The sequence below is a fragment of the Elephas maximus genome, chromosome 5 (assembly GCF_024166365.1).
Source record: "Elephas maximus indicus isolate mEleMax1 chromosome 5, mEleMax1 primary haplotype, whole genome shotgun sequence".
Taxonomy (NCBI): Eukaryota; Metazoa; Chordata; class Mammalia; order Proboscidea; family Elephantidae; genus Elephas; species Elephas maximus.
The window spans coordinates 83,270,112-83,284,736 of NC_064823.1; the positions used below are offsets into that span (position 1 = coordinate 83,270,112).

General features: G+C 37.6%; 1 protein-coding gene across 2 annotated transcripts; it reads right to left on the reverse strand.

Moving 5' to 3' along the window:
- Positions 1 to 3,798: 3,798 nt before the first annotated feature.
- EPGN (epithelial mitogen) lies at positions 3,799 to 11,232 on the reverse strand. 2 transcript variants are annotated; one of them, XM_049886025.1, is made up of 5 exons: positions 11,149 to 11,232; positions 10,522 to 10,611; positions 8,363 to 8,483; positions 7,145 to 7,297; positions 3,799 to 5,159 (listed from the first exon to the last, which is right to left on the reverse strand). In XM_049886025.1, exons 1-5 carry the CDS (start codon positions 11,189 to 11,191, stop codon positions 5,105 to 5,107), a joined length of 462 nt encoding a protein of 153 aa, XP_049741982.1. In that variant the 5' UTR covers positions 11,192 to 11,232; the 3' UTR covers positions 3,799 to 5,104. The 2 variants fall into 2 exon arrangements, with proteins under 2 accessions (XP_049741982.1, XP_049741981.1); XM_049886024.1 differs by lacking the exon at positions 11,149 to 11,232 and having other exon boundaries at positions 10,522 to 10,742.
- Positions 11,233 to 14,625: the final 3,393 nt, after the last annotated feature.

Below are 14,625 nucleotides of genomic sequence, written 5' to 3' on the forward strand. Positions count from 1 at the left end.
TACTTAATAGATGAGAATACCATGTCCAAAGTGGTGCGGAAAAGTTAAATAATCACATGGTGGGACTAGAATACCGGTTGTTTGAGTCTCAATCCATTAGACAGATCATATACATATATGACTATATATCTATAGATATATCTATATACATATCTATGTATATCTTTCCATATTTGTCTCTAAACTGGACCAACAGAATTTACTGTTTTTCTCCAGGGTGTACATAGGGTTATGGGTAGGATTGAGAGTGAATGGTGGGAACGATGTTGATGAGATTAGATTGTAGATATAAAAACTACTTGCATCCCTCACTCCTCGTCCCATCTCCAAACTGAGCCAGCTGTGTCCTGTACCTGTTGCCGTCAAGTCGATTCTGACTTATTGTGACCCTGTAGGACAGAGTAGAACTGCCCCATAGAGTTTCCAAGGAGCAGCTGGTACTCTTTTGGTTAGCAGCTGTAGCTCTTAACCACTATGCCACCAGGGTTTCCAGCTGTGTCCCAGTGAGGGTAAAATCAGTGGCAGCAAGTCCTCCTCCATAGGCTGAGATTGAGGTCTTCCATGTGGCCTCCTGATCGCCTGAGTCTGGGGAATAAACCCGGGTTCATTCGCAGTCTAGAGTCCCTCTCCAGACTGAGCACTCAACTGCCAGCAGGCACTTGAGGCCTGTTCTGGCCCCACCCTAAGGATCTTAATCCTCTGTAGATGACACATCTTAATCATCTGGAGATGACAGCAGGAATTTTTTTGTGGTTGACCTCTGAAAAGGATATTATTTGATACATTTTAAAGAAAAGAAACTTTACTGACATAAATCATTTGGGATATCTCTAAATTCATCAAGAAATCAATCTTCAACACTAATACTTTCCATAAAACACCGGGAAGTGTTATCATTTGCAGTTTAGATGAGGGACTTTGGCATCAAATCTCTCTGAGTTTAGGTCCAGGCTCCGCCACTTAAAGTCAATGTAACCTTAAACAAGTGAATCACCTTCTCCAAATCTCAGTCACCATCTGGTGTGAATTCGTTGAAATAATGCAAATAACACTCTTCAAACACTGTAAGTGCCCATAAATAGTAGCTATATTATACTGTTGCTTAAACTTAATTTGCCAAAGGACTTAACGTTGAATCGATACTAGTTATCATCAAGTCCATTCCTACCCATGGCACCTCCATTTGTGTCAGAGTAGAACTGCGCTCCAGAGAGTTTTCAATGGCTGATTTTTTCAAAAAGTAGTTCACCAGGCCCTTCTTCCCACATGCATCCGGATGGACTTGAACCTCCAACCTTTCAGTTAGCAGCTGAGCTTATTAACTATTTGCATCACGCAGGGACTCTTATTGAATCAATTCCCTTGTGCAATTTTAAATAACTAGAAATGACATTCTTACGAGATGTGAGGTCTAATTAAAACCTTAAAGATCAAAGGTAACACTTGCTAATTTGATAAATGCAAATCAAATTTACAGTCTTAACCAAAACTTAATTTGCAAATTTGATCTTAGGCAAATATCAATCTAAATGACTTATGTTCTAATAATACCTGAGGCATAAAAATTACAAAGACTGATTATATACATAAGCTGACTAAACAATTTTCCTTGTTACCAAGTAATCACGTTCCTAATCTTTATGAGATGTTTCTTTGGAAGCTGTGGATATTTCCCACAATGTGGAAGGTCTGTTGTGTTTAGTTTGAGAAGAAGAATGAAATATAATGGCTGGACACATTTATTCAAGTGGATACTCTCAAGGGACCTAGCCTTTGGTTTCTTAGGAAATTAATTGCCAGACTCCATACTCCAAGCAGTTAGTGCATTGATTGATTGAGTAATTAACAGACATTTGAGCTGAATTTGGAAGATATGCTTCTGAATGTGCTACTGAATAGGACCACACCAAAGGTCTGGGCAGATAATGTGGACTCACCCAGATTAGCAGTGCCACAGTCTGACAAATTAAATTTCAACACTTCCAGTTCATCTTGGCAGCTGCTTGTAGCTTGATGTCATGCAACCATGATGTAAGCCATAAAGAGTGGTGTTTTGCAATAGAGAGATTCTGGTAACCCATCCCAGGTGTGTGGGTTGCAGGATATCAATATTTGTATCACACCACGAAAAGCGTGTTACATTTGGTATATGGCTTAAATATATGGCTTACTCAGGTTCTTTCTGCAGAGAAGAATTGTCCTTACGTTCAATATCAAAAGCTTAAATTGCTGATGTTTGCCTTGTTGTTTTCTTAAGAATTTTTTTTTTCAATTACATAGAACAAAAGGAAACCACTTTGACGTCACCAAAATGGACGATTCAAAATAAAGCGTTCTATTTGTATTGTTCCAGGAAACAATAAAAAGATGAAACTGTTATAATTTCTCCCTCTTCAAGCATAATCATACAAAAATCTACCTTTGGGAAAGAAGATACAATGGCAAGTAATTGTCATTCCTTTTTTGTATACTTACCAGTTCAAGTGTGTGTGAGATTATAGTGTTTTCTCCTGCCCCCATGATGCTCTAAGAGGCTAAACGGTAAAGCATACGTGAATATCAATATCCTAAGAATGTATTCCGCAGTCCACGATAGAATATGTCTTAAAGAATTGAATGATAGACACAGGGAGGAGACAAAATGGGGAATGAAAGACATTGATGAGCCCCTCCACCAGTTTGATTTAATCACAGTTGCCAGAAAGATGTCACCTAATGATGAATCAATTAATAGCTGGAAAACTAGTTCTGATGCCAAGGCTTCACATGTAGGTTTTTTATTTTATTTTATTTTTTTCCAGGATCTTGTCGAATATACGAAAACTTAGAAGATGAAAAAATTTTGCACAACATCTTGTATTTATGCATTTTCTCCCTTAAATCCTGCTTATGTATGTAAATATTGCCAGATATGTCTCTAGCTCCGCAGGAATGCTACAGATGCCTTCCTGTAAAATTAGTTCTGAAAAAAAAAAAGTTACGGAATCACAAGATTATTTTGTATGACAAACCACAAAGTGATGGCTTCCCGTAAACCACAATCTCCGTTTCCATAGACTCTCACTGGGTGGACTCTATGCTGTTAATGCATACTGTACCACCAGTGAAAAAATTTCAATCTCTGTTGTTTTGGTTTTGGTTGACTTTTTCATCTGGCAATCTGGGAATTTTAATTCTTTGATGTTTTTCGAATTTCAGTTACACATATTGTGTTTACGATCTACAAGTATTTATAGGCAGCATCTTCCCCCTTTTAGGTTATGACCTCTCCAGACTCTATCATTTATTCCCCTTTCATTTCATCAAGATAGCCTTTCCATCGCCTTCATTAAGTTTTGTTGTTTCTTTCTGGGCACTCCCCAGCTTTCTTACATCTTTTTGAAATGCTCAGGAAGGGCATAGCTTTCTAGGTGTGGTTGCTGGAGTCACTGGGAGGAACCTTCCCCTCCCCGCTCCTTGGTATGACGTAACCTTTGGACACGGTGTGAGAGCATGTGGAAAGTGCTGACCTGTGATGCTTCTGCGTGAAACTCCTGCCGAAGAAAAAACAAAGCAACCGCGCACCTTCTATTCAAAGGGAAGCAGAATGTAAAGTTTTGATTCAGCCATGAATGAAAGATCATAACATTTTAAGTGGAAGGCTTGTTTACCAGGCTTACCAATGTAAAAATATTAAAGCTTGATCCTCTTTTAACCAGTCTCATGATCAAAATTGTTTTGCTTATCTATATCACAATGGGGGAAAAGAAGTTCTTTTAGAGTGAATCTAAAAGAAAAACAGGAAATACTATTGTCCTTTAATTTCATTTTTTACTTTCTTTGTAAACAAATCCTTAAATTATTATTTTATAAACCAAACAGTTTGTAAATATACACCTAAAGTAACATCCAGTGGTATGTTTTGGGGTTAGAGGTGGGATGGGGCTGTGAGCCTTGAAAATAATCTCGCCTTCGGTGCAGATACGGAAAATTTTCTCTCTTCTCCCACTATCAAATTTTAAAGCTAGAAGGGCCTTATAAAAAATGAAACCAAAATCCAAAGAAATTAAGGGACCCGTATAGGACTACTTGAATTATGTGACAGAAATGATTAGAGAGAAAAGGTCCTGATTTCCCAAACAGTTCCACCATAGCTCCATTTTCTCTATGTGAAAAACCTATCATCAAGTGTTCAGAAATGGTAAAGAAAATTTCCACTTTGGTTGTTGGCTGGTGAAAAATTCTTATGTTCAGTTCTTCAGTTTCTATTTAGGGCCAATTGTAGACTTTTATTCATTAGGAGAATTCTAGGATTTTGGTCCAAATGGATGGTCACTGTGTAATTCCACTGACAATAGGAAGAGCTGATGAACAAAAGCATTAGGGGATCAATGAGTCCAACAAAAAGTTTTATAATCCATTCAGAAACAGAAATGTTTTGTCTACTCTGGACTCAATATCCAGATAGCTCTCAGTCCTCAAACACTCTTTAGCTTATTCCATATTTCACAGATAAAGGCTGCACAGCGTTGTGACAAGCTGGGTGTGATTTGCGTTTGCTTGGACATCCTATTTTCTTCTCTCTGGTGTCGTTTGGTCCACTGAAGCTGCCATAACACTGATTTCATCATAAAAGTTGACATCACACTCTTTTAGGCACCATACCAACAGCATATTTGGGACTAGTTCCATAGTGTGCATAGACTTAGACAAGCCCCGTCTAAACGTTCTAAAATGCTGGTAGGAAGCACATGAAGAACCCAAGCTTGACATCGCTTTGGCTTGCTGCAAGGTAGATAATTATTCCCATGAAAATTTACATCACCATGGTCAGAAGGCTGAAACTCAGTGTTTCTGCAGTGAGAACAATAACCACATAATAACAGCAAACCCAGTGTAGGACTAGGAACTTGGCTTCTGTCACAGTAGCTTGTTCACTTGACTCCCATGGCACCCTAACTAAAGACCAACGTCGAATTTTTTCCTCTCATCTTATTGTTATCCCAACTTCCTTTTTTTTTTCAAGTCTAGTCAGCTTGAGAAGTTTTGTTGTTTCATCTGAAGATTTCTGTTTTGGACCCACTGATTTTTACAAATGTCTGGATGAATTTCTCTTACAAAGGCCTCACAGTGGTCTCCCTCCAGAGCAGATGTTATAAGGCAATTTCAGTTTCAGACACCTAAAAGAGAGCATTGGTTTCCATATCAATTTGACTGTTGTTTGTATAGATTATTGTAGATTATATAAATGTGCTGGTGTAGCATTTGCTCTTTGTACTTCACCCAGCTCCCCTTTACCCAGCTGTGGACCCATCCCTCAGCAGCTGTGAGTGTTAAAAGGCTCACAGCAGTATCCCACTCCAGAGAATTTCCCTTAGCCAATGAGCATCTTGCCAGGAGATAGATTCCTGGAAGATAGCAACCTCCTGGAGTTCCTGGATGTCACAAACAGTTAAACACTTGACTATTTTAACTGAAAGGTTCTTGGTTCAAACCCAGTCAGAGGCTCTTTAAAAGACAAGGCCTGGCGATCTGCTTCTAAAATGTCACATCCTTGAAAACCCTATGAAACACAGCTCTGATCTGCAACACATGGCATCACCACGAGTTGGAATTGTCTTGACTGCAGCTGGTTTGGTTTTTGGTTTTGGCCTCCTACTCTGTCAGGGGATTGTGTGGCCAATGACTGACTGACATGGGATGCTAAAACTAAGCTCCCTTGCCTCACCGGGACAAGCTTGTGATGCCATTCACATTCTAGATCTCCCTGGAATCAGGTGGAGGCTATACTTCAACTAAAGCCATTTCTTTCTTAGTTTCTTTCTCTGATCTATCTGCATTCCTTACTTTCTAACAAATTTCACCACAGAGCACACCTTAAACCAATCACTTGTACCAGAATCCCCAACTCTGGCTCTGTTTCCAAGGAATCTGATCTCAGACAGCTGGTTTATCAGCTTTAAAAGGTCTTACTTCCTTTTTTATTTTATTTTATTGTCTTAGGCAAATCTGAAATTGGTACAACATATAGTTGATTCTTTCAGAGATATGATTGTTAAGCAAAGCAAATTTTTTCCAAGTTTATTCAGGCAATCTTGGTCATTTTAAAAATGACGATCTAGTTAAATGAGTATAAAAACTTGTTAAAAAATCCTCCGCTGTTGACTCAATTCCAACTCATAGTAACCCTATAGGACAGACTAGAGCTACCCCATATGGTTTCCAAGGAGCAGCGGTGGATCTGAAGTGTCTTTTGTTTAGCAGCTGTAGCTCTTAACCACTACGCCACCTGGGTTTCCAAATACAGTATAGCAAGTGAAATACATTTGTATTTTTTCATTAATGTATATAACATTATTTCTTGACTTTTTCCTAGTTACATGGATTTAAGGAAAAAATAGTAGTGTAAAAAAGCCAAAAATAAGGATTAATACAGAAATAATTTACATTTATTAGTAGATCAAGTTTATCTTCTTAGGTTTTTAGCAGGAGAAAGTATCTCCTGAATATACCCCAGCTGATGTCTGGAAAGAAAGTGGCCCATGTTTGTCACACATTCTCATTCAATTAATACTCATTTCTTGATCTGTTCATTCAACAAATGTTTGCTGAGTGTCTATTGTGTGCTAGGTACTGCATTGTTGTTGTTGCTGCTGTGTGCCATCCTGCTGATATCGACTCATAGTGAACCTCTATGACAGAACAGAAATGTCCCATAGGGTTTCCTAGGCTGTAATCTTCACGGGAGCAGATCACCAACTCTTTTTACCTTCGCTGCTGCTGGTGGGTTCGAACCACCAACGTTTCGCTTAGCAGCCAAGTTTAGGCACCAAATACATGATTGAAAACAAGACATAAGTAGTCCTTTCCCATGGGGCTTATTGTCCCTTTCACTTATAACTTTGATATAGGCAGACAGAGATGAGGATAAAGGGAATTTGTAAAATGGAACTATCGTATTGGAACTGAAGGTAGACTTTTGTCAGTTCTCTGAGCTTATGAGAAAAGGCATCGAAACAATTATTATGTAGAAACCTACCAGATTTATGCCCCATTTTCACTAAAGAATTACACATGCCAATACCTGATACATTTGTAGGGGCTCAATAAATACTTGTCAAATGAATGAGTGCCAAGTGGACTTCATATTTTGTCTTTTTCATACCTCTTTCTTATGTAGCAGTAAAACATAGCAAGAAAACTACTTAATAGTAATCCAACGCCAATCCCAATTGCAATGTATTTTTCATAAGAATCCATGGCATATGAAGTTAAAGTCAAGTGCTCACACCTTTCTCCAGTATAACCAGTTAAACACCTTTAAAAAAAAAAAAAGAATGTATAATTTTAAAATCCATGACAATAGAAGTACAAAGAAATGATCAATTTCAAAGAACGAAAAAATTCTGATGGAAAGTAAATAATTTGAGTAGGAGAGGCAAAACACCAAATGAAAGTCCATCTGTTACAGGTAATGAAGTAGCTATTGTTTTATAATAATTATTTCATTAAGACCCCATATTAATTCAACTTCTTTGCTTGGTAGAGGGGAAAGAGTATGGTTGCATGAATTGGTCTAGAAAATCCTTAGCCTACTCTTTCATAGGAGGATTTGAGCAAACCTAAAGGTTGGTGGTGTGAGCATACCCAAAGGCACCTTGGAAGATAGGCCTGGCTATCTACTTCCGAAAACCAGCCACTGAAAACCCTGTGATGCACAATTCTACCCTGACACACATAAAGTCGCCATGAGTTGGGATCAACTCGACAGCAACTGGTTTATATTGCTGTAGCACTTTATATTATTGAAGTGTTTTGCCAGTCTATTTCATTTCATTGTACAAACAACCCTGTGAAAACTTTGAATATAAGTAGGGAAATTGAGATGTAGGGGAATTTAGTGCTGAAGTCACAGAAGCAAGGCTGGAATCTTGACCCCGCTGACAATGTAATAGCAAGATTAGAATATTATGCTTTTACTGGTAGAATAAAAAACAAACAAAAACCACTTGCCCCTATCTCCTAGGGTGATTTTGTCTTGGTATTTTAAATATTCAATATGGTAAGAGGCGTACTAACCACTTGAATATGTTGTTAAAATGAGGATTCTGATTCAGTAAATCTGGAGTGGGGCATGAGATTCTGACAAGCCCCTGGGTTTCACAGATGCTGCCAATCTGAGAGCCATACTTTTGAGAAATGAGAATTTGTATCTTAGAAAAAGACTCCTTAGATATTCAAATACGAAGAGGACTCAGGCATGTGCCCATTTTACTAGATAAGCCAGAGGTGAGGACATATGGCATGTGAAGCACTACCAACCACTAGAAGCATAAATTCATCTTCTCCTGGCTCTAGAATCTGACAAGTTCTTTGCAATTACCTGCAGATAGCTTTCTCCAGCTCATGGTGGAATGCGCAAACACCATTGATGCAGTAACTATTGTGGTCTTCCAGGCAAGGAGGAGAGAACTTCAAGGCTATGGGTCCTTCTGCATAGTCAGCTAGAAAAGGATATCCAATAGTAACAGATGATGTGGGTCATGATTTTATGGTTGATTCTTAACACATATGTAAAGATAACTTCTCTTTTTAGAATATCCTTTGGATGCTCTCTCTTTGAACTATTGTTCCCTTGGTAGGTTCTATACGGGGGTAGAATTAATATCATTCAGACATAAAAAAAAAAATCCATTAATTAATTAAGGGGTGGAAGTGGATTGACGATTGTTCCGTTCTTTAGCTACATAACAAGGTATAGAGGTAAAAGTTTGCCAAAAGGTGGCAGCATTGATTCTAGTCATGGTTATCAATGCTTCCCAAATGTTCCCAGAATGCTAAATATAGACAAATTCACAAAATCTTTCCATTTTCCCCCTTTACACTTGAGAAGTCAGAACTTAGGAAGTTTCAGATTTACACTTGTGTAAATGAACTTGGTTTCTCTTTCTTTCTCAGGCAAGAGTAGCTTGAGAATTTTCCCCTTCTTGTGCACTGCCGTGAGTAGCTAATTGTAAAGGGCTGTCTTTCCTAAATGACTTCAGAAGAAGCACTGCTATCATCTATACAAGAAACCAGAAACAACATATGGCTCAGCCTTAACAGTTAAAGTTATTCTAAGATGCACACTGCTTTTGTTTGCAAATTGATGGGTATTTTGGAAAAAGCCAATGGATAACACCTTTTTTATTTTTTATTTTTATTGTACTTTAGATGAAGGTTTACAGAACAAACTAGCTTCTTATTAAACAGTTAGTAACATATTGTTTTATGACACTAGTTAACAACCCTACAACAGGTCAACACTCTCCATTCTCCACCTTGGGTTCCCTATTACCAGCTTTCCTGTCCCCTCCTGCCTTCTAGTCCTTGCCCCTGGGCTGGTGTGCCCCTTTAGTCTTGTTTTGTTTTATGGGCCTGTCTAATCTCTGGCTGAAGGGTGAAGCTCAGGAATAACTTCCTTACTGAGCTAAGAAGGTGTCCAGAGGCCATACTCTCAGGGTTCCTCCAGTCTCTTTTAGTTCAGTAAGTCTGGTCCTTGTGATTTAGAATTTTGTTCTACATTTTTCTCCAGCTCTGTCTGGGACCTTCTATTGTGATTCTTGTCAGAGCAGTCAGTAGTGGTAGCTGGGCACCATCCAGTTGTACTGGACTCAGTCTGGTGGAGGCCATGGTAGATGTGGGTAACACCTTTTTAAAAATTTATAGTGAGATGAGGAACTTACCTCATTTACTTAAATTTTACTTTCCTCTATATTCAGAAACAAAATATTTAACTTGATCTTTTTTATTTGCCTGGCTTTACATCAGGAGGCAGTATGTGATTTGCCTCCCTGAGAATCATAACCACCTAATACACAGGTCTTGCCAGGTAACAAACTTTCCAAGTTCACCTTTGAGAGTTCAAACAGGTTTCAAAAAATGCTGATGCTGAACAGCAGCCCAAAGCCACTGCAATAACAATCATAGAATAGAAAGCTTATCGTCACTTTTAACAGCAAAAATTCAGTTATAGCTGGCTAGGAAATAGAGCAAATGCTTTAAAAAAAAATAAAATCTTCTTCTCCCCCCAAATCTCTCTCTCTCGCTTACACACACACACAGAGGAATAAAATCTTTCCAGTGATAATGGAAAGTGAATTAATGCTTCTTTCTGTACCCATAATTTCATTGGCTGAAAGCTTACAGTCACAGACCAGCACATGATGTCACTCATTAAGAAGGCCAGACGGGGTCTATCTGCCTCTGGGCATGCCTGGCTCATTGGGAACCAAGCAGGAATCAAGCAGAAAATGTGAAGCATTTCACATTCAGAACAATAAGTGAAGACAAATGTTGTTTCCCTCATGGCCTACATTTCCTCCTTTTAAAAAGGCAATTCTTGATGACACATTGACCTGTCACTTCCTGCTAAAAGAGTTGACTATCTAATAATAAAATATATATTTAAATTTTCTAATGTTGCTTCTATCAGAATCCAGAATTCTCCTAAAAGTTAAAAAAAAAAAAATATCTTGAAGTACAAAAATGCAAAGAAAATACCTTCTGTTTTGTTAACCGTCCAGTTACTCTGCTGGATTGTGATTGGTGGTGTCACAGTGACGGCTGCCTCTTCAGTAAATGCCGCCATTGCTGTATCAAATGGGGGACAGGCATCTTTAACACACAAGCCTCCTTCCATGTATAAGCAACAGGTCTAAAGTTACTCTTAATTCTGAATATTCCTATTTCTATTCTACTTTTAATTCTTTTACAATGGAAATCCATACCCTAACTAGGGCAATTTCCTGTTTTTCATTCATAACAATTCTATTGACTTCTATAATAATTTAATATTATGGCAAATAGAAACACACTAATTTTTAACAGAAAGTAAACACATTTAGATAGGATTCAATCACAAGGACACTATTGTAGTTAAATATATTAACTACTCTGCAAGTGTATATAAAGCAAACATTTCAGAGGTCTCAAAAAGAGGTGTCAGACATATCAGGGGAGAAACACAGACTACATAAGAAACTAAATTAATCCAGAGATTCCTTGTTCCCGTCTTTGTCATGAAGAACACCTATTAAAAGCCAACTTCTCTCTGCTTTAGAGAAAATAAATCCTATTCTCATTTAACACTGATACAAAGTTAACAAAATAAAAAAGGAGATTACCTACCATTGAATAAAAGATAGACAGATACTGGGAGTCCGGAAGCCATTTCCTGCAGTTGCTTAACAGTGTCTTTCTCTTATCCTTCTAGACTGACGGGTGGAAGGTTTTTACTGAGCTCTCTGAGTCTTTCTTGCATTTATATTTCATGAAGCGTCATCTGGCAGTTCTTACCAATCAAAAAAATATGTACTTCTGGCAGCAGCGGAGAGCCTCCAGGCGCTCACGCACTTGTTTAGGATACCTGTGTTATCTAGCAGTGTGATCAAGTTTTCTTTTGAAACACTGGTTTCCTGTTACCTGTGGGCATAATCATGCTTGTAAAAGTACTTAAAACAACAAAAAGAATCAGGGAAAGCCCCACTGGTGTGACCAGAACTATACCAGCCCAAAAGATACCAGCAACCTAGATAGCCTCTGGACAAAGATGAGTTTTAACATTTGTAAACCAGAGAACAGTAAAACCTGTTAATTAAAGAAATATCCCTGAAACTGCGGTCAGTCATACCAAGTCAGTCCATGGTATAGTCAATATTCTTTGCCAACACCATAATTCAGATGAATCAATTCTGCTTTGGTCTTCTTACTCATTGTTGAGCTTTCACATGCATATGAGGTGATTGAAAACACTATGGCTTGGGTCAGGTACACCTTAGTCCTCAGAGTGACATCTTTGCTTTTTAACACTCTTATTACCCCCTGTGAGCTGTATAGCCAATCCAGAAATTCTGTCATTCAGCAGCATTGAAGAACAAGAGAACTAGTGTAAAAACAAAGAAGTTTAGTATTTCTTTTTATTTTTTGCTACTCAGTTTTACTATTGCATATTCTGCAAATATAATTGTTTTAATAGGTTAACATTTATTTTATGTCATTCTGCCATTTAATCTTTTTTGGAGGAAATAGTATATGTTACCAAGGTAAGGGAAAAACGTCTAAACCAGTGTCGCTAAATTAGGCTAGAAAGAACCAGTAAAGTATCAAACAAACAAACAAACAACCCCCCCAAAAAGAAATAAGATTAAAATTATCTTTTAAGATAAAATTAAAGTGACATTTAGGTTGGGTACACCTAATGAATAGAAACTTAAATTTAGCTCAACATTCAAATTTTTCTCAAAATTAATCTAATTATGATTACTAAAGAGTCATTTTAAAGGTCAAAATATATAATTACTGCTGTTACATTTTGATATTAGAGCTTCCCATGAATTTTTGCTTGCCCCAAATTATTATAAAAAATTAAAAATATCTTCTTCTGAGGTGTTGTGCCTTTCTATCAGGAATTTCAATTGCTCATAAATTCTGCACCTTGAAAACATGTTCAAGATAGGTTATCATTTGTATCATGTCCATCCAGCAAGTTAGATTTACCAGAAAGGATCCCTTTCTCTATTCAAATATGAATTTGGCTTTAGAAATCACACAAGAATGAGCTTGTAGAACTCATTATAACTTGGGCAATCTTTTACCATAGGAGTCATCATTTTAAAGTTAAAAGAGTACTCAGTACTTGGCTCTTTTAAACATGCCTACATTTTGTATTTCTACTTTTGTGGTTTTTTTTACTGTTTATTTATTATTAAGGTAACTTCTGGATAATATTTTCCCCAGGTGAATAATATTTGAACTATAAATCAAATAGTCCTCTTTTGCACCATTGGCGACAATTTAAAAATAAATCATGTTTTGTTGTTGTTATGTGCCATCGAGTCGGTTCCAACTAAGCACAACAGAACAAAACACTGCCCGGTCCTGCACCATCCTCACAATCGTTGCTATGTTTGAGCCTATTGTTGAAGCCGCTGTGTCAGTTCATCTCTTTGAGGGTCTTCCTCTTTTTCTCCAACCCTCTACATTACCAAGCATGATGTCTTTCTCCAGGGACTGATCCCTCCTGATAACATGTCAAAAGTACATAAGATGAAGTCTCTCCAACCTCACTTCCAAGGAGCATTCGGGCTGTACCTCTTCCAAGACAGATTTGTTCATTCTTTTGGCAGTCCATGGTATATTCAATATTCTTTGCCAACACCATAATTCAGATGAATCAATTCTGCTTTGGTCTTACTCATTGCCCAGCTTTCACATGCATATAAGGTGATCGAAAACACTATGGCTTGGGTCAGGTACACCTTAGTCCTCAGAGTGACATCTTTGCTTTTTAATACTTTAAAGAGGTCTTTTGCAGTAGATTTGCCTAATTGCAATACTTGGTTTGATTTCTTGACTGCTTCTTCCATAGGTGTTGATTATGGATCAAAGTAAAATGAAATCCTTGACAACTTCAGTATTTTCTCTGTTTATCATGATATTGTTTATCGGTTCAGTTGTGAGGATTTTTGTTTTATGTTGAGGTGTAATCCATACTGAAGGCTGTAGTCTTCGATCTTTATCAGCAAGTGCTTCAAGTCCTTTTGGCTTTAAGCAACCGAAGTTGTGTCATCTGCCTATCACAGGTTGTTAATGAGTCTTCCCCCAATCCTGATGCTGTGTTCTTCTTCAAATAATCCAGCTTCATTTACATTTGAAGTCCATTTTCTCAAATTATTTGCTCAGCATACAGATTGAATAAGTATGGTGAAAGTACACAACCCTGACACACACCTTTCCTGATTTTAAACCATGCAGTACCTTGTTCTGTTCAAACAAGACTGCCTCTTGTGCCCCCATGAACACAATCAAGAGTTCTGAATTCCCATTCTTCTCAATGTTATCCATAATTCGTTATGATCCACACAGTTGAATGCCTTTGCATAGTCAATAAAACGTCTTTCTGGTATTCTCTACATTCAGCCAAGATTTATCTGGCAACAGCAATGATATCCCCCATTATTTGTCTCCTTCTGAATCCGGCTTGAATCTCTGGCAGTTCCCTGTTGATGTACTGCTGCAACCATTTTTGAATTATCTTCAGAAAAATTAAATCATTTCTAAGGACTAAATAAACGATCACAAATCCTTTTGCAGCTTCTGAAGGGAGATACCAGGACTGGCACTAAATATCTTTATTTCTAAGACTGGAAATGGAGGTGCAATAATCATCTTTGTAATAATTAATATCTGATGCTTCCATAGTGCTTTGCATTTTACAAAGAGTTTTCATACATGTTACTTCAATTCTTTCCTCAATAATCTTAGCCCAAACAAATCCAGTGTCTAACATAAATTTCCAATAAACCTGTTTTGAACAAATAAATGGAAGTTACAAAGAATTAAGTGTCTTGCCAAAGGAAAACACCCCAAAATGAGTACTTGAATCCCAATGTTTGGATTTCAAATCTTATGCCCTTGCCATTTCAGTGGCTGTGTCCTCTGGCAAGAATTGGTGTACTGATCTCAGAAGAAGCCTCTTAATTATCTCCAAAAATCGTGCTTTAATTAAATTGCATTTATCATAAGAAACTAAATATTAAATGAATTGTGGCTTTGGCATACATTTTGGGATGACAGAAACAGAGAACCCTCATTAACCAGTCCTTT

What these genes read in the sequence shown, in the direction of transcription:
- EPGN (XM_049886024.1), bottom strand. Translation starts at nt 10,660, where the DNA reads ATGGAAGGAGGCTTGTGTGTTAAAGATGCCTGTCCCCCATTTGATACA. An exon ending in GACGGTTAACAAAACAGAAG is followed by an intron (nt 8,484 to 10,521) that starts GTATTTTCTTTG and finishes ATCCTTTTCTAG; the next exon opens with CTGACTATGCAGAAGGACCC. An exon ending in CTGGAGAAAGCTATCTGCAG is followed by an intron (nt 7,298 to 8,362) that starts GTAATTGCAAAG and finishes TTTTTTTTAAAG; the next exon opens with GTGTTTAACTGGTTATACTG.